General features: G+C 52.6%; 1 protein-coding gene across 5 annotated transcripts in view; it reads right to left on the bottom strand.

The window, feature by feature from the left end:
• The window catches only part of HMCN2 (hemicentin 2), a 117,529-nt gene that overhangs the window by 68,604 nt on the left and 25,027 nt on the right, over positions 1–23,898 (bottom strand). For all 5 annotated transcript variants that reach the window (XM_030535297.1, XM_030535298.1, XM_030535300.1 and 2 more), the window contains 10 exons: positions 18,380–18,574; positions 17,337–17,432; positions 16,183–16,310; positions 15,309–15,453; positions 14,344–14,456; positions 13,691–13,850; positions 12,783–12,948; positions 7,726–7,853; positions 4,703–4,975; positions 3,917–4,000 (listed from right to left, as the gene is read on the bottom strand). In XM_030535297.1, coding sequence (XP_030391157.1) covers positions 3,917–4,000; positions 4,703–4,975; positions 7,726–7,853; positions 12,783–12,948; positions 13,691–13,850; positions 14,344–14,456; positions 15,309–15,453; positions 16,183–16,310; positions 17,337–17,432; positions 18,380–18,574 — 1,488 coding nt within the window. The remainder of the gene's footprint in view (positions 1–3,916; positions 4,001–4,702; positions 4,976–7,725; positions 7,854–12,782; positions 12,949–13,690; positions 13,851–14,343; positions 14,457–15,308; positions 15,454–16,182; positions 16,311–17,336; positions 17,433–18,379; positions 18,575–23,898) is intronic.

The raw sequence follows: 23,898 nt of genomic DNA, 5'->3' as shown, positions 1-23,898 counted from the left end.
CACCACTAAAACATAGGGCGATGCTCAGATCAAGGGGTCTGGTCAGAGTCCTATCTCGGGCGGCAGCTAGCTCCTGGATGGGGCTACCCTGCTCAAGGCCAGTTCCTGAGTGCCTGTATAGTGGCCCCTTTCAGCGCTGCCTTTGGTGGCCGGCCCACCCCACACGTTAAATGCGTTGCACACTGCGAAGTTGCTCCCAGAGCCCTGTCGGAAGGGTGGTCTCAAATCAGTGTCGGTGTGCAGCATGCTGATAGCCACACGGAGGCACTCCAGGTACAGCTTTACTTCCCGGCTCCATCCCCCCCTGCAGTGCCAGGCTCAGCTAAGAGGAAATTAACAGCACCAAGCTCCCCTGGGAAAAGTCAGCCAGGGGCTACATCCCCTCACGCCCACCCCACCCAGAGTGCATGGACTGACATGCCGCCCCCAGGGCGGTCCCTGGCCATGCAGTGATGACTGTACTGGTCTGATTGAGGCCGGAGGCACCGTTATCACCCAGTTACCAGGGACACCCGCCCAGGGCCGTCCGTAGGATTTATGGGGCCCTAGGCAGTATTATTAAACTGGTGCCCTATGCCGGATGGCAGCCCAAGCTCACAGCCTGGTGGGGGAGGGGGAGGAGGGACTTGACAGCAAAGGATAATGAGATGCCCAGCCTGCCTCATGGTGGCGGAGAGTCACAGTTCCCCGCAGAGACTTCCATGCCCTCTCCCTCATGCAGAATGGACATGAAGAAAGTACCTAATTGAAAGCACTAAAATTTGGGAATAAAAAATGTCAGTCACAGGTTTTTTGATATACCCTGAAGTTTGTCAGAGATTTATTTGCAAAATCTTCATAGTAAGGGTGAGTCAGCTGTCCTGCTGAATACAACATTACATATAATGGAATACATGATGCAGCTCTTCTCTGTTTTACATTTTCTTCATCAGTATTTCTAAATTGAATTTATATTTTAAATGTACTCAAATCTTAAGCCAGCATTCTAGATTATTACATATTTAACTCACTGAAACAAAAACATTCTTTTAAATTAATCAGAGAGATTTAGTGTGTTCATAACAATGTTCATTGCTTTTAGAAAAACGGAACAGTAATTTACTTTGTGTGATCTCCATAACAAGAGACATGGTTATGAAATTTCACCAACTTTAAAAAAATATGTTTCCAAAGATTTTAGGTATAACAAGGATTTTGTCTTACTAAGGTACTGATTTTGCTGGAGGGTTCTTTTAAAACTAGTTTGTCGGATAGTCAGAAGTAAAGAAAGGGAACTCTTTGTCCAGCTATCTGGAAGGGAAGGACTGTTGTCCCTTTAAGAGCTCTCTTCAGTGGGGAGTGGGGGGAGAGGTGGTGAAGGGATGGACAGAAAGGACAGGAAGACTTGGAAGCACTTTTTTTTTTAACTATAGTAATTAAAATGTGTATTTTAGATTAGGGATGTCTTTTGAAGGATTTATTTAAAAAAACTGTGTGTGAAGATCCACACATTTAAGGCTAAAGATGATTGTGCATCTAAAACTCTATGCAAGCATTTTTTAGAAATGTGATTTTATAATCTTCACCAGCTCACTAATGAAATATTTTTAAAGCAAATTTTAAACTAAGGTCCTGTAGACTGACATGTTCTATGTAAATATTACATTAATGCACAACTGTTTTTGTCAGTAAAGTCAGAAACTGACAGTATAAAAATTTATTTGGGCATAAGCTTTCGTGGACATCTGATGAAATGGGTTCTAGTCCACAAAAGCTTATGCCCAAATAATTTGTTAGTCTTTGAAGTGACACAAGGACTTGTTCTTGTTTTTGCTGATACAGTCTAACAGGACTACCACTCTGAAACCTGTCAGTATATACCTTGGGGTTGGCAAATGCCTGTTAAATGGCTTTATTACCCCTTGAATGTCTCTTTAACAGTTTCAATGTTGTGCTAATAGGTCTGGCAGGCTGGAGGTTTTTTCACTTTTAACTACTAGATTTCCTCCCAAGGAAGACTCACCAGGCTAGAGCAGCCATCTGTGGGAGCCTGCAGGAAGGGTCAAAACAGGGATAGGAAAACAAGAGGGTGGACACTAAGACCCAGTGGTGCCCCAAATTTTCAGGTGCCCTACGCAGCTGCCTATGTTGCCTATGCCTAAGGACGGCCCTGCACCCGCCCCTCGACTTACAAGGGACGTTGCACAATCTTACTGCATGGACCACATCTTCCTGGCAAGAGTGATTCGTGGCACCTCCCCTCCCATGCAGCACGGTACCGTCCCCACCAATGCAGAGCTACCCAACAAGCACCGAGCTGACTCCTTTCCAGCTGCTCCTACAGGATGTTCTGGGCAAGGAAGAGCCCAGACTCCTACAGAAGCCACCGGAGATGAGCGAAAGGAGCCGGTACCGTGTGACCTGCCAGCACTCCACCAACCACCATCACATGTGCCACGGACACCAGGCAGGGCGCGGCTGTTGTATCGCAATGTCTGCTCCTTCCTGCTCTCTGATTGGCTACTATAAATCCTGTCCGCGCTGACTGGCGACTTCTCAGCCATCTCCAGCTAAGGCTGCCCGGTGGTGAGTTAGGGGCAGCGCCAGGCCTGGTGTGAAAGTCTGGATTCCCAGCTCACTCCTGAGCCAGCAAAAGGAGAGATGGAAGACAAGGAGCAAGGATGGAAGGAGTAAGAGAAAGAAAAGCCAAGGCAATTTCTGCCCATCTTTCTATCTGGGACAAACACCCACTGGTCTGCATCCAAGACACTGCGCATCCCGGAAGACCAGGGCACTGCCCCCTCCGCTCCCACTCCAGACGTCAGGAAGCTGGAGCTATTGCAGGAGTTCTCATCTGAGATCTCAGGCCCAACGAGACCCCGAATGGCTGCAGGTTATTCCTGCTTTCCAGGGAGCGGGTGGAGAAAACCGGGTCAGGGCAGATCTGGAAGGAGGTAGCTGGGGAGAAGGCAGGGTGGGACGGGGGTTCAGTGAGAATAAACCTGCTCCTTGCGTTTCTCTGAGTACTCCCGGCTGTGGAACTGACTCAGCTCTATTGACCTGCGGCGGCTCCAGCTTTGAGCTCAGGGAATAGAGTTGAGGACCAGGCCGGCTGTGCCACGAAGAACCCACATGAACTTCAGCGCAAGCCATTCTGGAACCTTGCCATCCCCTGGCACGTTCTCATACTGAGTCAGGCCCCACCTCTCTAAGCGTGGGGAGGGGCATTTTCCACGGACAGCCAGCACCAGGGAGGGCCCTGAGCAACCAGGAGCTGATTCACTGACTAAGGGAGTTAGACTCCTTGGAACATCTGAGGTCAGAGGCTGCGTAGGCTGGCGGGTAGAGGGCACAGGAGTGGCACTCCGGAGACATGGGCTCTATTCCCAGCTCTGCCACGGACCTGCTGGGTGAACATGAGAAACTCGCTTCCGTCTGTAAATGGGGATCACGATACCTCCCCTTCTTTGAGCTCAGAAGAGCCACCTGACCATCTGCAGTGCCCAGAAAGCAGGCCCTGGGCCTGTGGCCCTGGTAGGGCTGGGTTTCCAGGAGGGTGGGGATTGCTGCGAATGACTAAGGGGCTGCATCTTGGAGAACATGGCTGCACCCCAAATATGGACCTGGTGACCCTCAGTTCAGAATGGAAGTCCCTCCTGGCCCCCATTAACATCACACACACCGGGCAGGGAACTGAAACACAGGAAAAGGGCTGTGGGTAGAGAATTGCACTGTGGGTAAATATTACATTTTTCACGTAAGGAAACTGAGGCACCGTGAGAGGAGGTGATTTGCCCAAAGCTTCCCAGGAACTCAATAGCAGAGTCAGGAATTAGAACCCAAGTCTCTTGACTCCCAGGCCAGTGCTCTAACCACTAGTCCATGATGCCTTGCTGATGCTAGAACCCACCCCTAGCTCAAGGAGTTGGTCTCTTACCTTTGGCGGGGCAGGGCAGGGTGACGTTCTCATGGAGCACTCGTTCTAGCAGGACATCTGCACTGTCATCCAGGTAGGGCGGCTCTGCGGGGGACAGAAGTTGCACCAATGGTTTATTTGGTCCCGTTTGTGACTCTCTGGCCTAACTCCCTAGGGGAGAGTTTGGCCCCTGATGTCTTGCCCCCTCTGGAGACTTGTCTCAGGGGAAGAGGAGCAGAGGTATGAACTAATGGATGTTAGTCACGCTGGAATGTGCTAGAGCGGGAACCAGGATCAAGGCAGGATCCTTGGGGCACCAGGTTCTGGAGGGTCTCCAAGGACACCTCCCACCCTCCTGAGCTGAGACAGGCGCTCTGCTCACTCTGTCACAGAAGAGGGTACAGCACAAAGACCTGCTGGCGGCATGTGGCAGTATCGGACCTTCCACCCACGTGGCAAGGGAGAGGAAGGGAACCTTGCAATTTGGAAGGACCCAGGCCTCATTTAACCTTAATCTCACTTAACTCTCCTCCCTGGCCAGGCCCTGCACCTTTAACCCCAAGCTGTAGCTTGCTCCTGAGTAACTTCCTGGCCAGTGCGTGCTGTCAGTCCTGCTCTGTGCCCGATCCAGAGAACACGAGTCTGTTCCTGTTACAGCCCCAGCTACAGAGCCTGACTCCACAGCTCAAGCCATAGCAACTCCTTCCCTTAACTGTGGAGGTCCCCCGTTCATGGCACCTATCACCTAGCAGCACGTTACCTCAGGGAGCCCCGTGAAAGAGAAAGAGCCTAGGATTCAGCACTCACCCAGCACCTCCACCACAAACTCAATGGTGTCTTCTCCAGCGCTGCTGGCTGCAGTGCACCGGTACCGCCCCGAATCGGAGACCCGCACGTCCAGGATGTTGATCGTCCCATTGGGCCCCTCCAGGAAATCCTGGTCGCCCACCCTCAGCGGGCTGCTGTCCTTGGACCATCTGAGCTTGGGGACTGGATCGCCATGAGCCACGCATGGCAGGTCCAGCGTGTGACCCACTAGCACCTTCAGAACCTTGGGGCCCGGCTGAACTCGAGGAGGCACTGAAATAAAGAGGGCATAAAGAAAGGACAGCGCCAAGCTGAGAGGTGGCGTAAATGGCTCTTGGAATCTCCTCTGAGCCAAAGATCTCAGACTCAGGGGGGCGTTAGTGTCACGAGCCCCATTGTACAGAGGGTGAAACTGAGGCAGGGAGAGGTAAAGTGATATGCCCAAGGTCTCTTGGGGATTCAGTGGCAAAGCCAGGGATAGAACCCAGGAGTCCTGAGCCCTTGTTCTCTGCTCTGACCATCACTACACTGTTCTGTCACGAGAGGAGTCGTCACAGCCCAGTGTCCGCTTCGTGGCAGCCCTAGCTATGTATTTTTTTGCCCCATACAGGTTCAGAGTTGACATTCTGGGCAAAACTAGCTCCCCTTTGAGCAAAGTTTTTGCCATGAAGACAGAGCGTCATTCCAGACTGGGGACATGTACTGGAGGGGGGAGAGAGAATGTGGATTTGCTCTCACACACTGACAAAGGCATCTACTGTGCTGAAACAGAAAGGGCAGGGCTTCCCTGCCTAAATCGTTGGGTCTAATGGCCCCCAAAGACGTTACTCTATGAAAAGTGGGGCCCTGGCCAGGTGAGCCATTATGGCTGGCTTTACAGGCAACGGACGAGATCAGCACATAGGCATGGACGTGGACTCAACTGGCCTCACCACTTTGTGAGAGACACCAGCCAACAAAACAGTTATTCCAGGGGTAAAGTAGGTTTACTAGTGAGAAGGAGAACCAGCCGACCAGGGCTCTAGCCTCGCTGTGGGACTTTGGGCAAGAGCTGTTAACTGTTGCATGCCTCAGTTTCCCCCTTTGTAAAATGAGGGATTTCCAGGGACCCACTTCACAATGGGATTGCAGGGCTCCATCTGTCCATGTTCACAAAGCTCTTGGAGATGGTGGGAAATTATTCCTAGAACCCGCTCAGAGCAGTGCAGCCTCCTGCACTAGATCCCTGGAGCCCAACAGCCACAGACCATGTCTATCATTGTATTTGCCCATCGGAACCACCCCTCCTTTACAAACACAGCCACGCCATCGTCTCGGCCCAGTCCATGCCGCTGCAGCAGTGTGGATCACATGTCCCTAGTCGAGACGTGCTGCTGCTTGGCTGAACATGCAGAGTGTTTATGCACATTCATAAACCATTCAGCCTCAAGCTATTTTTAAAGCAGAGACAGTAACACAGGGCACCTCGCCTGCATTAAACCCGGCTCTAACCAGCCCCTCACTGTAACGGATGAACAGTTCATAGAAACCCATCTCAGAGCTCCGCCTCCTCGGCATGAAGCACCTTGGGCTGTTCTCCCAGAGCAAGCGGGCAAGGGGACCCTCCATCCAACTATGGGAGGGCTTCACACCTTCACAGGCCACATGGTGTCTGGCAGAGCAGGAGAGCTATCCATTCAGCCCCATGTAGGTGAGGTAGATTCAAGCCCTGGGCACCATTTGGGGGAGCCCAGTTTATGGACTCTGATTGGGCCAAAGGAAGAGGAAGAGATCTGATGACCACGGTGAAATGAACATGTACATCCAGCCAGGACAGTGTTGGAACAGCAGATGTCGGCTCCTTAATGACTTTAGCGGCTCCTGCATTTCTAACTCAGTAACACAGCCATCCCTTTAGGTTAAATGCCTGCAGGGCTTCTGGGCCAGCAGCAGGATATGTGTCTTAGCAGCTGTCTGCATACAGGGTCCCGTCCGAGCCTCATGTAGCCGCGCTGAGTATAAAGTTCAATACCAGGCCGGTCTGGTAGGAAGTCTACATCCCGTCTGCTGGCTCGAGGCTGTCCTGACACACAGTAGTGATCTGGGCAGTGCTAAGCACAACATAAGGAAAGGCTGCTGCTGGTCTCAATGGGTGTTGGCTCTGGCCCCGAGTGGGTTGCCCTCTTAGGATACTAGGGTCCGTTTACACTGGGAAATTAGTTGGCCACGTCCTGGAACCTCTCTGAACACGTGACCTTATGATCAATTTCAAGTGCCCAAGCTCGGGCAGGCAGTGTGGCTGGGACATGCCCCGTGCTGCTGCCAGTGGACCTCACATCCGGACACAGGCTTTCAGCAAGCCACGCCCGGCCCACTCTCGCGGGCCCTGAAGCGTTGCCAACCAAACCTTCCCAGGAACCCAGCCATTTCCCAGCTCAGCCTTTTCCACTCCTTGTTCCAACCAAGAGTCCCAGAGACCAGGGATGCTATTCTTTGAGCAGAGGGGACCTGGATACAGGCCCCTGTGTTCAGTGTGAGCAGTCACAAAATACCCAGATGGGAAAGACCCAACAGCAAACACACCAAGACTAATGCAGAGGATCCAGCCTGGGCATAACAGTGACACTTCCTGGGATGTGAACCAGATAGCAAGAGTAGCCGCCCTAGGAGGCTCCCCCAGACCCCAAATCACTGGCCCAGCATAAATCGAGTCCCCTCCTTTCACCCCAGAACATTGCTGCCTGTTCCCCTTAATGCCCAAATGCTACGGTGAGGGGCACCACACCAACTCCCTTGTAAGCTGGGAGATGAAATGGACAGATCCAAGTGCTGCCTGTAGTGGAACACCATCATCCTGCAAAGGGCTCCTGCTCCTTGCTGGGCATTTTGAGTCCCTAGAGCACAGCAGGACGTGACCCTGCTGTTCCAATGCAACCCCCCTACACCCACACACACCCTCACATACACACTTAATGACCTCAGCGCTCCACCAGCAGCTTATCCGCCCCAGGGACATGCAGACAGAGCTCTGCAGGAACAGGTACCTTGGACTTCCAGGCGGTAGCTCAGTGAGGAGTTCCCGGCTGGGTTCACTGCCGTGCAGGTATAAAGGCCGTTGTCAGTCACCCTGGGCTCAGCCAATCGGAGGGAGCCTGAAGGGAGGATGCTGTACCTAGAACAGAAGAGAACAGACCAACCAGGGTGATACCCTAAAGGAAAACCCTCGAGAGCTGAGAGAACAGCACACGGCTCCTTCTCTGCCTGGGTCTCCTTACAGCTCGCTTAGCAGTCAGATGTTGTGCCTCAAAGGGAGATGCCCGTAAAATGACAGGGAATAGCGTGCATGCGTCAGTTGTCCGGGAGAAGCAGAGGAGCCCTTCCCACGCTGAAGACAGCCAACCTCCAGAGGCCATATATACCCCCCGGCCTGGAGCCAACCCCAAATCACCACCCTCAGCCTAACCTTGCCCTCCAAACGTGGCTCTTCCTACGGCATCCCTGCAGGATCCTCCTTTGCTGCACCCCTCGCTCCTTCTGCCCCAGAGTCACATTCTACCCCAGTGATATCCGGATCAGAGCCTGCCGCCATCACTCCACTGCAGTTACCCTGAATCCTTATGCAGGGGACACAAGAGAGGAGCATAGGCCAAGTCCTTGAACCTGCCACAGCCAGACAGACACCACAGTCCAGATACACAATGCACCAAATGACCAAAGACTGGGGAACATTCTCCGGGGATGAGATGCTTCCATGCATGGCTCAACATATGGAAGGCCCTCTGCTGAGCTCCTCCAGATGAAGGAGGAGAGCTCAAGCTGAGGTAGAAGAAGGAGACAGTGTCAGAAAGAGCTGCCGGTGGCCAGGAGGTCATTCCTGAGCGTGGCTGAGCTGCCCCCAGAGATCGGCTACTGCAGCTGGAGCTGACCACAGCCTCCCCTCCAGCTGCGACCCTGCCTTTGTCGGGGATCCTGCAGATGTGACATCACCACAGCCCATGTCCACAGACTCCCTGCTGTGTGCTCCCATCCATCAAACCAGCGAGCGATGAGAGGCGCCTGTCCCCAGGCAGCAAGCAGAGCCAAGGGGAAAGGGTCACAGGGGTGCGGGTGGGGGACTGGAAGCAGTCAAAGGAACTTAGACAAGAATGAAGAGGGGAAAAGCTCCACTGGGAGATGTTAAATCAAGGTTCCTTCCGCGCAGCAATGGTAGCTATTTAGGTGGGGGATAAAGATCAATGTAACAAACGATAAGGCAGGGCGTCACGTTCCCTGTTATTAACCCCAGGACCACGGACCAACGACTCAGCATTTAAGGAGCCCTCAGCCAGTCAGGATGCAAAGACAGTTTTAACAGAGATTCCTACTTCTGAGGGTTAAATGTGATAGGAAAGTGACTCACGCTGGACAGCAAGTTCCAATTTCTCTCTAGACAGGCTCTTCCTCACACTGGTGGTAAAAAATCTTGGCTCCTGGTGTGACCCGAGTCAGCTCCATTGACTTCACTGAAGGATGAATTTGGCCCTCCGACGTTAACCCGCGTTAACAGAAATTGCCTTTAAACCCACATCCTGCCACAGATAAAAGTTATTACTGGGCCCCAAACGGCTGCTCTCCCTACACATCTGCTGCACTTAATTCCAGGTTTTGCAAAGCACTCTGCATATGAGAAAAATGATGCAAAGCCCAGTTGCTGCATGGCGTTGTTGTGTGCTGTTAAACAGATGCCACTTTCCACCCCAGAGGCAGCTGCATTTCAATGTCAGCTGACACAGCGTGTAAGCTCTTGCACCAAATTCATCCCAGACATTGCTCCATTGAAGTAAATGGAAATACAGTAGGGATGAATTTAGTACATTAATATTAACTTAATGGAAGGTGAAAAACAATAAACTATTAGTGTTTGCTATGGAGCAGTGAAAAGAAAAGCAATTTACCTCCTACTTCCAGTATGTTACCACGGTCAGGCCAAAGTGCTGTAAGTCATCACCAATATAACTCCAAGGAATTATTTCCTGGGAAGATCACTTCCCAAGAATCAAGATATTACCCAGTGTTTTGAGCTGGGGAGAGGTGGAAGAGAGAGATGGGAGGTCCGCCCACCCCCTCATGCAGGACTCAGCAGGAAATGTGTGTGGTGGTGGCAGTCCTCCAGATACCTGACCACCAGGGAAACATTTCAGTGTGAGTGGTACGTGACTATTCCAGCCCCAGAATAACCAGTCAAGCTGGCAGCTCCCAAGACCACAGGCTGGCGAGAGGAGAGACTTTGGCAGGAAGTTTCCTCACTGAAGTCCCCATCACTGGATTTTTTTCTCATATGCAGATTCTCTTGCTCTGACACTAACCCACACTTCAGCATCCCCTCCCACACACACAGACATTGCTCCTACCCCTGGAGAAAGGCACCGGCCTACGCAAAGATTCCCCAACACAAATGCAATGATAAATGTCCGCTGATAAAAGGAATCAGCTGCATGTCTGTAGCAATGGGCCCAAGTTATGATGTTCGGAGTCAGGACTTTGGTTTGGCCCACGAAAATGGGATCGTGATCCAGGTCAGACGCTGGAGAAGTTGGAGGGTGCAGGGGAGGGTTTAGAATGCAAGGGTTTGGTCCAGGACCAACTGCCAGTTTACCATAGGGGACTGAACAGCTATACCACTCATCAGAGACAGCCACTGGACGGAGTCAGGAGAAGAATGATGGTCCAGTGGTTACGGCACTAGGGTTCAAATCCCTGTTCTGCTAGATTCCCTGGGTGACCTCAGGCAAGGCACTTCTCCTCTCTGGGCCGCGGTTTCCCATCTACCCAATGGGGACAGCATAGGAGTGCCGAGAGGATAAATACACTGAAGATCACGAGAGGTTCAGGGGGGTTTCTACAAGCACCTCCAATAAACCGAGGAGACTGCGGGTGGCCAGATACTCTGAAGCCTTCTCTCCTCTGCACATCACTCTGTGACTTCTCCTTTGATCGCCAGGCTGATGCTGGGGCCCCCCGATCTCCCAGGATTCTCTGCAGCTTGCCAGCCTCAATCAGATTTATTTCCTTTAAATGAAAGGCCCTACTCCATGCTGGAGCCAGGATTATACTCCGCTGATTTCAATGGAGCTGACCCCACTTAGATCAGCCCTGAATTGGGCCCCAAGCTGTTGCTGGGAGGAAAACAAAAGTTGTCTATTTTTCACTTTAAGGCCCAGATAGTTCTATCCTGTCATTTTAGTGCCTCAGCTCACCTGGTACTCGCAGAAACAGACCCCAGGCAATCTCCAGCGCAGCAGACACACAGGGATCATGGATGGCACAAGAGCATCAGTTATTCAAGGTTTAAAGCAAGGACCATGCCCAGGTCAGGACTCTCTTGTATGTTCCATGCAAGATCCTGGTACCAGGACAGCACAACCCTTGTACTTTTGCTAGCATGGGGAGCCCCCTCCTCTGAAGCATTCACTGGGTTTGCTTTCAGAGGCTCACAAGGCTTAGGGCCAGATCCATGCACAAGCAACGGCTCGTCTCGTGAGCAGGGGATGCATTAGCTTGGACAACAAAAATCCTGTCGTGTGCTGAGCACCCTCAACCTCTCATGGGAGTCAGTGGGAGCTCCGATTTGATGCTCAGCTCCCCCGATTGGGCCCTAAGATTGAAATACTTTGCAGGTAAGCCAGTGCCTTTGGTGTCAGTGTCTTTTGTCTTCAGAGAACGCCTCCTCCTCTGCATTTTGTACAGAGCCAACCACTGAAAGAGCAGCGCTACAGCACCGAGCAGCTGGAGTGACACACGGTGTGTGTGAAGGAGGCTTTTCACTGCCGTTTGGCCAGAGGATGATTGTGTATCAATTAAACCCCTGCTAAGAGCCATAAAACACATTTAGCAGGGATTAGCTGTGCAGTAGATCTGTCTCAAGTACACCAGTGACCCTCAATAAAATACATTTCAACAGGCACTTGGCACCGATCCCCTCTTTAGCCGAGGTGGAGTTAAGCACATTCAGATCACATCACTCAATCTTTCCGGGTCTTGCCTTATTCCAAAAACATGCTTGCCTTTTTTTTTTTTAGCTTTGCTAACATCACTCCCTTGCTGCGCTACCTTAAGAAGTAACCATGACCACACCAGCCAAGAATGCACAAAAAGCCAGATGTGCTGAAGGACCGGACGGGAGAGCAGGACATGAAAAGCAGCCCTCTCCCCCACCACAAGCCAATGTGCAACTTAAGTCCCATATATTTCCAGGGGTGTGTGCACTTCAGCTTAACATGGGTTGAAAGCAGATGTTCCATCCAGACAGATGTTCAGATAAAGGGCTGCTAGGGATGAATCCAAGAACTTGCTCTGGTTCCTCTCAAGGGCTGTGCCAACTGCTGATTTCATCCTGAGGCGTCTGAGTCTGCGGGGTCACAGATTTCTCCAGCCAGGCACAGTCTAATCGCTGCTCCCAGCAACCCGCAAGGAAAGCATTCCTGCTACAACAACACTGAGCTGGTGAGACACGCCAGCTCTGGGGCCCTGCTCCATTGGCTGGGACCAGCCACTGTATCCAGTCCCTGAGCACTACCATGAATGTTAACAGGGCTCATGGCTTTAGTGCTTTCACCATCTCCCACGGATGTCAAAAGCTCCATTACTATGAATCAAACAATGCCAACTGCACATCTTTATGCACAAGGGGACCCCTGCCCCTCTGTGCCAGGCAGGGAAACTGAGGCAATGTGCCAAGGCCGCAGGCTGAGCCAACAGTAAAAGCAAGGAATGGAACCTGGATCTCCTGCCTTCCACTTCCCCAGCTCTAACCACTAGACAACGTTCCCTTCCCATGAAAAACGTCAGACCGCTCGGCCACATCAGATTGCTTCTGGGGCCGAGCGGGCGTCACATGCATTCCACAGACTTGCAGAAAGGGCCATTCTACTTCAGCCTCCCACCATAACTCCGCTGAAGCTGGTGGAATGACAGCAGGGGTTAGTTTGGCCCGTAGCTGCAAATCTATTCTGTGTACGAAGAGTCCCAAGAGCTTAAGAAGGAAATAAATAAAGCTCAGGGACCTCCGAACAATGAGCCCATTGGGCTCCCCCAGCTTTACGCTTTCTAGCCAGTTCCTTACCTTGCTGTGGTGAGAGGCAGTGGCCGGGTTTCCTGAGTCCATATGACCAGTGGGGATGGTGATCCCTGAACTTCACAGGGCAGTGTCGTTTCCTGCCCAACCACGGCGAAGATTCTTATTGGCCCCGTTGATTCACGTGAGCTGTTCCTGCTAATCTGAGGCTTAGCTGGGTTGGTGGGACAAAGAGAGGAAAGTGAGGCTGGCGTCCGGGCTGATGAACTCTCGGGTTTTAAAGGCCTTTCCCGACCCAGTGAATTTAGCACCCGGGAAAGGTGCAGGGAGATGGGCTTCCATGGGGCTACTTCACTGCAGTCCTGCACTATGCACATGCAGAGCCGCTCAGGACAAATGCCAGCTGTATTACTGCCCAACCCAAGACCAGTGCCCCAGGGTACTAGCCCCTGCCCCAAACAGCTGACACTCGCAGACAAAGGGCGGAGTGGGGAGAAGGAGGCACAGAGAAGTGAAGCGACTTGCCCAGGGCCACACAGACAAGTCAGTTGCAGAGCTGGGAATACAATCCAGATCTTCTGATTCCTAGAGCAGTGCCCTAGCCACTGCACCACACTGCCCCTGCACGTTCTCTGGAAGCCACCTGCACGGGGCAGTACGAGCTCCAGGAACAGTGATGCTCCCATGGGCTAGGCAGGACTTATTGATGACTCCTAGAAAGAACTGGAGGCTCAGTCGCAAACAGGGAAGGGAAGGAAATGTTCACTGCAAAAGGAGAGTGTCTGTCTTTCTATCGGGGCTGAGAGGGCTTGGGAAGGGGGAGAGAGCTGGGAACAGGCTCAGTGAGTCCCAAGGCCCCTCTGCTGTCAGCCCAAGGCTCGCTGGTAGAGGGGGGCATTTTAACAGGCTGCGTCCTTGGCTGGGTCTTCCCCAAGCAAGCAGAGAAGTGGACTCACTGTTGACAGAGAGATGGATTTCCCGGCTGGTGGAGCCCCCCAGGTTGGTGGCCGTGCAGATGTAGACCCCCGAATCTCCAGCAGAGGGCAGGGGGATCAGGAGGCTCCCGTCGCTGGGGATGAGGTAGTGGGGGCCCCGGGAGGAAAGGAGCTCCAGTTCCTTTAAAGGAAAAGAACAAACAGCAGGGGCTTCAGAATTAACTGAGTCACCAGCCAGGGGTGGGGGGCAGGGGGAGGTAAACATGGGCAAGAGGAGCTAGATTGGTACTTTTAACCCTTCTCCCGCTGGATTCCCTTGGGAGCATCCATCTCCACAACTCCTGGATGCTCTGGGATCTCAGCACTCTCCCCATTCCGGATACACGGGGCAGCCTTAAGACCAATCTCTCTGGCCCTGTCTGCACTGGGAAACGGCACTGTGTTAGCCACAACTCAGCACTCAGTGGGGACCTCAGGGTTCACCACAATCTGACACGGGTCAGTCCCGGTCTGCACCGGGCAGTGAGCCGGGTGACGTGTTCTAACACACCCCTGCAGCAGCCAGCGGGCCGGGATTCCTTTGCCAATATACTGCCAAGAAAGAATCATCCATCTGCCCCCTCCCGGCCTCCACACACACACACCTTGACCAAGCATTAGAGCCTCCACCCTACCTTTGTCCAGGTAACAGTGGGGAAGGGAACTCCGCTGGCATTGCACGGCAGGGTGACCGCCACTCCCTCATTGGTGCTATAGAGGGCAGGTCCAGGCTGAATCCTGGGCAGAACTGTAAGCAAGAGAAGCATCCTCCTTACTGCTTACCACTGACTGAGAACAGCGAGGCAGGGCCAGTGCTCAGGGCTTGATTTCCAAGTGCTCAGCACCCACAGCTGCAAGAGATCTCAGCTCCCACTCAGCCATCTAATTAAGGGCCAGATCTGCAAGCGCGCTCAGCAACCTGCAGCGACCCCAATGGCCTGGTTTTCAAGGGAGCCCAGGTCCTTTTGAAAAGCCTGTGCCAAGCCCTTCAGAAAAGCTGGCGACTTAGCTGAGAGCCAGCTTTTGAAAACAGCTCAGCTCTTCTGACCAACATGACCAAATGGGAGATGAGTGTTTTTGAAAATATCTAGCTGGGCCCTTCTGAGAATACCAGCCTTAAAGTCACTGCCTGCTAGGCAGCTCCACCCATCTCAGAAACCCCCGCTTACATGTCCCCCCATGTCTGTGCCTTTCAGTCAGCACACCCAGGAGTTTTAGTATGCAGCTGAAGTATACTTGCCCAGAATCCAATTGCACTTGTGCAGGCCAGACAGATGTCCCAGAGCTGCCAGATAATAGGAATTTTCCTAAATTACTTTGTCAACAACGTGCTGCCCTGGGGACTGATGCTTGCTAAGGAAACTGGCTCCAACAGCACACGTTTTTCTCGCCTGGAGAAAGCATCGTTGCTGCTTTCGCTCCGTGGCAAGAGCCATGTCTCTTCCAAAAGGCACAGTGGCTTTGTAGGCGCTCTGCAGGAAGCTGGCAGAGGAGGTGTGCACTCAACATCCGCTGCGGCAGCTGCCTCAACACGACACGACAGTGTGCAAAGCGAGCAAACAGATGGGCAACGTGCGAAGCCCGGATCTAAACCGCTCACCATGGATGGCAAGAGTCACATTTTGCCTGTGAGAGCCAATGGCGTTAGTGACCACGCAGGTGTATTTCCCAGCATCCTCCTGGAAGGCCTGGTCTATATGGAAACTTCCATCTGTGCGTATGGAATGGCGGCTGCCCAGCATGACCTGGGAACGGAGAGACACCATGAGTCAGGATTGATGGTCAATTCAATGAGCGTCACATGCTTGTCCCTCTGCCTTTAAAAAATGTTTAAGGTCAGATCCCCAGCTAGTAAAAACTGGCATCACTCCGTTGACTTCAACAGAGCTATGGCAGTTTGCACTAGCCAAGGATCTGGCCCCTCATGACAAACTGGAGGGAGCTCAGAGAAGAGAGACAATCACCGGGGGGAGATGAAAGGACTCAGCAGGGGGAGACTGGCTCCGTGATGACATAGGGGAGATATTACAACAGCTCCCCAGTCTCTGAAGAGGTAACTGTGGAGGAAGAGGAGTTATTTAGTGCAACCTGGAGGGATATAACTCATAGTAAAGGGGGAAATTAAGAAAGAGAAAAATTTAGGCTGAACACTAGGGCAAAGCTTCCTGACAGCGAGATCCACATGACAGTCTCCCAAGGGAAGGGGTCCGAGTGGTGACATCTGGGGGCTGGCCAGGCTATTCTCCCAAATCTTTTCTATCTCTGACTTTGATTGTACCGTCATCCCGCTGAATAACATGATCACAGTGACATGACGCAGCACAACAAACGCTGTGCTGCTGTCAATAACAATCAGATTTATCTACCAGCCTCCAGCAGCACAAGGACTTTGCTGACCTGTGCATGACTCACCACACTCCGCCCCACTTCCCCCCAGGCCAGCAAATCAAACAGACAGAGGACCAAGACCTCACCGGCTGCCCATCCTTTAGCCATCGTCGGTCTGGAAGAGGTTTCCCAGCCAGGATTATGCATGGCAATGAGACAGGCTGACCCTCATGGGCACGGATCACAGGGGACCCTACAGCGATCTCTGGGGCAACTGGAGAAGGAAAAGGCTACATTAAGTGGAGACAAACTGGCTTTAAGAAGCCAGGACAACAGTTCTGCTTCTTGATATGTTTTATAAATTAGCCTCCAGGATGAAAAGTCATTAATATGAGCCTTGTCCAGCCCCTGAAAGCAAAACAGTTCTTGGTCACACCACTGCACGAGGTTCACCATGCTGGCTGGATCGACGTGCCAGAACAGCTGCAGGGGCCAAGACTCAGACCCAGGGTTTGGCCAGAGGTTAGTGCAGCTATTCTGTCCTCATGCAGGTTCCTCACTGCCCTCTGCTGGGGGGAACTTTGGATCTGCATGTGTATAAACCCGTTGGGTCATCCCCTAAGCTATTCTACGGACATCTCAATTGTGAATGGTTGCACCCACTAATGGCTGCATCCTACAGCCTATCAGATCTATTATTATTATGCGTGTACAAATACACTGGCTTCACGTGTGATCACGTCCCCGTCTAATGGCTGGCCCGAGTGACTAACAGCCCAGTTATTCACAGCAGAAGGAGTTACTCTTTTAACTCAAGTGGCACAGCCCTGTATTTGTGGTGCTGTGAATGTCCAGTTCAATCCCTGCTGATGACATCCATGTATGCAGATGGGGGCTCATGGCAACACATTACCACTAGAAACGGACCAGAGCCGCAACGTTTCTATCTGGATCTCATTTCCCCTCAAAGATCAGATCTGGGAATTTGGTTCAGCCTAAATCTATCCACCTTGCCCAAGAGTGCGGGGGGCTGGCCGCATGATTTGGGGAAAGGTTCATCTCTAGATACAGTATCATGAACCTAAACATCAAAGGGCCATTCCCTTTAGTCCCAGCCAGTGGGCACTGGAATTCTCAAGCTGCATTTTCCAAAGGAGCGACCGGTGGGGAACAAGAGTCATCCCCATCATTACAGACACAGACACAGGGACAGTCAGCGTCTGTGCCCTGGACTTTAATTTGCTTTAGCAATGGCACGAGGCTAATAATAACAAATATGTCAAAAAGAAAGACTGTAAACCATGTCCGGTGACCGTGAGCTTGGCCTCAGCCTGGATCTTCCCAAATACATTCTGTGCTTCGCAGACATAGACAGCTTGGTCATCCAGTGACACACCTGGGCAGAGGGAGAGGAAAGGTCTGAGCAGACAATAGAGGGGCTCTGCCAGGTCTCTGAGCCCTGGTAGGGGGAAGAGCCCACACCAGCAAACTGTGGGGCCGCCTCAAAAACAATCCCACACCTCCTAGCACTGTCATGTACACCTGTCCAAGGTGAGTGGGACGTGGGCATGTGACAGCATGCTGGGGGTCTGACCCAGCACTCTAGTCACTAAGGTATTAGCTAGTCCTCCCCTGAAGAGTGGACTTCATTGGGAGATCAGTGCCCAATGGCTTAATTAGGCAGGAGGCTGATGAGCAAATGAGAACAATCAAGTTTATGTCCACCCGTATGTCGCCGCACGAGGCTGTACTGATGAATTGGTGGAGGGAACCTAGTAAATAACGCACGGATGCTTATAAGCCTGGAAAGCATCCAGCCTGCTTGTGGTGGGCCAGAGGGTGGAGACGTTAGCCCTGGTACAGGGTGTACCATGCTACCACGCCAGAACAGTGGCGCCTCACACTCCCTTTGCAAACGATGTGCAAGGCAATGGAGAAGCAGGGCCACTGGTTAAACAGGCTCGTGCAAAGCTAGTTGTGAAAGCATACACACCGGCGCACAGCAGAGTGCAATTACCAAAGGATGCAAACACAAAGAACATGCCAAACCCATCAACTTCTTCATACAACAAAGCAACGGCACAAGATCTAGTTCAATTCCCCCCCAAAATGCTTATGTGTATACACAAGGTGACAACACACATGCAACACTGCACAAGAGAAGAGTATACACATCTTTTGGCAGATAATGCACAGAAATACTCCGCACACCCAGACGTGTGCAGTGTGTACACACATCCAGATTTGCATGCAACACCTGTGCACACACCCAGATGTGCATTAAGGGCTCGTGCCTACGCATACACCTGTACACGCGTGCACAAATGGCCCCGGTTCTCTTACTTTCCATAAAGAGTTCACCAGACTCAACAAGGCTGGAATTGCTGAGCAGACCAGGCTGGGCAGTGACAGCTTTGCCGTCCTGTCTGGACCATGAAATCAGTGGAGGGGGTTGTCCCTCAACGTGACAGGCCAGACTGATGCTCTTCCCCATCTCCACAGACACGTCCTGCGGGTGTTCTGCAAACCGAGGGGCAGCTGAAAGAGAAAGCAGAGAAGAGTCTCAGGTCCAGTCCTGACACGAATTTAACACCATCTCTAAATGGGTCAATCAGTTTCATTCTAAAGGGCACATAGATAGGTCTTCTCTGTGCTGAAAGTTTCCCTTTCGGATCATATCCATTCCACACCCCAGCCCCGGAAGATGAGCTCTACCCCATTCCATTTTAGATAAGTTACTGACATTAAAAGAAGTTTCCAACAGGCGTAGACATTTAGATACAGGTTTAGCTATAATGTATTTCACATGAGCGTACAACATCCAGCAGGACTCAACACCAAGATGCACAAGGGTGTGTGACAGACTCAAGTCAAAGGGTAGAAGGCCCAGTGCTTAGCATATGGACAGGATGACCTAATAAGTCCTGTTGTCTCTAACATCTGATCTTACTGATTAACACAATAAAACGAACGGGTCCAACTCAGTCATGGTGGACAGGAGAGAAAGTATCTGGAACTTGGGTATTTCACCCAGTCTTTTAGTTCTAGGTCAACATGTCCCTCTCTGCTGTTTTACATGCTGAGGATCTCTATTGAGATGGAGATATCTATAGACATGAACAGTCCTATCTTCTCCATCTCCACTGACAGTGGTTGGCAGTACTAAACTCCTGGTCACCCTGGGACCTACCTGCCAAGATCTGAAAGCCAGTGATTTAACCGGTGCCACCCCCTTCAAACCTATTAGTTGCCAGATGCAGGTTATGTTTTAACTTGTAAGATGGTTTTGCATTCATGGTGGACATGAAAAGAGGCAGGAACTTTGCTAGGGACACTCTGGCAAATGTGATCTTCCCTCTCCGGGGCTTCATTTTTCTTATAAAATAAATCAAGAATTGAAATCCCCAAGGAGCATGATGCAATTCCACGTGGCTCTTAACAGCTGCCATTTTAAAAAACAATGAAGAGCCCCGGACCCATAGGCTGTTTTCAGCATGTCCATTTCCATTAACGTGGAGGGAGGCATCTAGCTGCAGCGGTGTCAGAAAGGCACCGGGGAAGATTTACACCCCGGTGCCCACTCATGATGGGAGTTAGTAAATCTAGCTCAGAGCTCAGCTAAGAATATCTAAACAGCTTGAGACAAATGGAGGGGGGACAAATCACAGGAGCCAGAGGGGAAAAGACCCGGTTGGTCACTGAATCCACCCCGCAAGGCCCCACGGGGGTATTTATCACAGGTTTGCACAGATGGCCCAAGTGACAGGCTCCCAACACCTGCACGCAGGGCCGGCTTTAAGCCAGTTCCCCCGATTCCCCAGAATCGGGCCCCATATCTGTGCCTAAGAGGGCCCTGCGCCTCAGGCCCCTTTTTAATATTTTTTTAAACTCATTTGGTGGCGGGGGCAGTCTGCTCCGGGTCTTCGGTGGCATTTTGGCAGCAGGGGGTCCTTCAGTGCCGCGGAAGACCCGGAGCAGACCCCCAGCTGCTGAAGTGCCGCCAAAGCTCCAGCTCACCGCCAGGTATTCAAATCGGGCCCCGCTGTTCATAAAGCCGGCCATGCCCTCACGGGGAGATCCTCTCATATCGGCACCACTCTCTCCATTTCTCAGTCCTTCGCTCATCACTTTACTGGGACAGGATTGTGGGGGGGGGTGAGGGATAGTTTGAGGGAAAGGAACCCTTCATTTCCCCAAAAGTTCACCTCCCAACTTGGCAGATACCGAGCTAGATACAGCAAGTCACAGGGTAACTAAGACAGCACGAGAACCAAGCAGCTTGCACCAGTCAGCCTGAGAGAGAGAAAAAAAGGGCTGCACCAAAGTTCATCTGGGGCATCAGAGGCCTGATCCAAAGTCCTTTGGAGTCATTGGGGTCTCCTCCAGTAGACACAGGCCTAGGTTCTATGAGGACACAGATGTTCTTCAAAGGCCACCCAGAGACACACTGCTCACTGTTCACCTCCGTCTCTCCCTGCGGGCCTGGTTTCCAGGCTGGTAGCCTGAGATAGTCACTCAGACGGGCACCTGAGCCGGCTGGTGTTAGGGTTCTACACACCGGTCTGAGCGTCCCTAGATGGAGCTTGTTCATCCTGTCACAGGTGCCCATGTCTGAGAACAGCAAACCCTTCCCCTGTACCTCCACTTCTGCCCAGCGCGAAGGCGGAGTCCTACGCTGCAACGCGCTCAGGTCTTGATGCTGGGAAAGCGATGTCCTCTTGTTCCCCTGGGCCTCTCCACCAGCACAGAACAGCCTCAACATCTGGTCTGGGCAATTCCCACGCTGGGTCAACAGCTAACGTTACAGAATTCACTCCATTGCCTCCCTTTATAAGGAGTCTAGCAGCTGCCTTGCTAGCACCATGCAGGATGGAGCCAGATACAGGAACCGGGCACTGAGTGGGGGAGCCTGGTCAGGACAGCGTACACAACACTCACACAGAGGAACTGGCTGCCTTTCTGACACCAGGGCAGGCTCCCCAGCTTCCTCCCAGCACCAGAAGCCAGACAGACGGCTCCTGTCCCTTCCCCTTCCTTCTTCCGGCCTGGGGAAACCTGGGCTCCCTCCATGGCCCTGCCAGGAGCTTTGCTCTTGATTATATTAGCATGTGGGAAGCAGTAGCTGGGTCAGGAGAGTGTCTGAGGGAGGCCCACATCCCACCATACCCTTGGCTTTGAGCCCCTGCCATGTCGGCAAACATAGCATGGGCCAGCCTGTTCAGAAGAGGAGGTTGATTCCTTGTCTTGTGTATCCTTTTGGCGGCTGCTCCTCACTAAGCTGCATCACGTCTTTGTTCTGTTCTTGTGTGTCCGTGCAAATACACAAAGATTTCTGAAAATCCCCAAACACACCCTGTCTTCTCCAAACCACAACAGCAGCTGCTGGGCTACTCACATCCTCAATTCTTAGTGTGCTCCAAAGAGTGGGAGGCGGCTTTTTTCACCATCAACATGTGGGGAGTCTCACTGGCAAATTCTTCCCTCCCAAGTCCCCCTCTTTCCCTCCCCAGGCTGGCAGGGGCCAGGCAGGCAGGCTGCAGAGACAGAGCTCACCTGCACTAGACCTAGACTAGAGCCAAGACTGGACCCAGTCAGGTCCCATTCTCACTACACACTTCACCCGTGCTGTAATGAGCTCAGGGGACAACCATGTCGTAACCAGGCCTGACTGGGCTATAGTCCTAGCAAAGACATGGCTTCAGTCTCTGGGGTTAGGGAGTAGCTGGCTGATCTAAGAGCATTAATAACAGGATGCAGAGTGGCCCCCATCCAGGCCTCAGCTGTGATGGACGGAGGGAGCAGTCCAAAACCTCATGGCCGAAGAGCGTTCAAGGAAGAACAAAGAATGGGTGGCGAGTGGGAAGAGACTCCTCCGAGATTCCTCAGAGTTCCCACCCTACAGAAGCGGGGACAGAATTGGGAAATTCCTCCTGAAAGTATCACAACAACAGGAGTGAGAGTCACCTTCCCAGCAAAGCAGCGGGTCCAAGAACACAGAGGCTGGGGGCTTTCTAACCCTCTCCCTCCCTACACATTCCCCGGAGAGCACCTGCCCACCACTAGGAAGCACAAACTGCTCCGTGCCCCATTGTGTGGTGACACGACTCTGCTCAGACCCAAGAGGCGTGGGACTGAGCCGGGTCACACTGATGCAGGGGAGGAGAGGCTTCCCGACCAGTAAACAGAAGCGCCATACCTGCCTGGCTAGGCATTGAGCCTCCTCTCCCATGGAGGTGGCAACATGTCCTCTCGTAAGAGCCAGGAGCTGGCATTCCCCACTGCTGCCCAGACAGTGACACAGCCACCAGGCTGGGGAAGCTGCTTTCATGCCTAAGCACTCATATCTGCTTTTGCTGGCTTCGACTACGCCTCTTGGTGCTTTTCCCCGTTCACTAGCTCCTCCTGGACCCGCACTGCACTGGAGAACGGTAGAGAGCCAGCTGCGTTTCAGCGGCGGGCCAGCGTGCCGACAGCAGAGCAATTGGACCCCAGGGCCGGGTGCATGGGGGGTGTTGGCTGGGACCCACTGCCTGAGGAAATCCCGCTCCGCTGCTGGCAACTGCTCTGCAGTCTGTACCAACGGGAACTGCAGCTGCTCTGCACTTGACCTAGGGGAACGGGCTGTGCAGAGGGTCATCTTGTTTCAAAACAGCTCAGCCTCTGCATCCCACCGGGAAAAGCCATGGGGCCTGGAGCCAGCTCAGCCCACACCACTGTATGTGCAGGGAGGAGTTCCCCTCAGTCAGTCACCCCATTCATGCTAGTTGGGCCCCATCTGCTCTGTCCAGCACGCTGGGGGCGGAAAGGACGAGCACGGATTTTGCAGCTGAGAAGTCCCAAGGTTTCATCTTGGCTTGGCCCCTAAACGAGAGTCTCTGAGCCTGAGCGGGTCTGCGTGACCCGGAGCAGGTCACTCGCCTAATGATGTGAACCCACCACCAAGGACTGCCACAAGGCTAGCGCTGCTCTCACTCCCAGAGCTAGTAACCAGCCTGTCTCCTCTGCTCCACCCGGCAGGGCGTCTCCTCTGCCTCCCCTCCCCACGCTGAACCGAGGGCAGATGCTCCAGTCCAATTCTGCTCACCATGGTGCAGGGCTCAGTCCCATAAACCCCACGCAGACATTGGCCTCAGTGGCACTGCTGGCATGAGGGGCAGTCTGCAGGTGTGGACACACAAAACCACTTGGCTGCAGAGTGTTGTATAGGACGGCTGGAGCCAGCCCAGGAGAATACGGTGTACGTGGCATGGTGTTGTAGGGAAGGGAAGGTCCTAGACCTCCACAGAAAGACACAAAACTCCTATCTCCAGGCAGGGTGATGGCTGAGACCTCCCTGTTCTGTGAGAGCAATGCACAATGGCACTGCAGCAGAAGTCAAGAAAACCAGTGCCGGATACAGCTAAATGGGGGAGAGAGATTTACCTGCATCCATTGCAAGGGTTGGAGATAACTGGGAGTGAATTCCAGTGGCGGCTTATTTGTGTCGACAGGATCTCTCGCCCCCCTGGAGGCAGACCCAGCTACACTTCAGAATCAGGCCCTTCCCTTCTGGATTAACCACTTTCCCATTCCAGGTCAGAGCTAATCAGTATGCTGTCCTCAGGCTAGCTCTCACCAGGCTGTCTTGCCCCTTTCTGGAGCCATGGCATCGCCTGGGAATCTGCCCCTTTCCCACTTTTGCGCTACACATTTTTGACCATGAAACATTTTCAATTTCACCTACTCTGACCACAGCCAGAGACACATGCCTTCCTTTCTGTTTAACCACAGCACCTTCATACCATGTTCTTCCAAGCCTCCAGCCCTCCTGCATTCCAAGTGAAGAGAATGACAGAACCATTGGCAGTAATGCGTCTCCTATA

Source organism: Gopherus evgoodei, chromosome 16 (genome assembly GCF_007399415.2).
Source record: "Gopherus evgoodei ecotype Sinaloan lineage chromosome 16, rGopEvg1_v1.p, whole genome shotgun sequence".
Taxonomy (NCBI): Eukaryota; Metazoa; Chordata; order Testudines; family Testudinidae; genus Gopherus; species Gopherus evgoodei.
The sequence above is the reverse complement of the archived record's forward strand: the minus strand, read 5'-3'. Positions and strand labels throughout refer to the sequence as shown.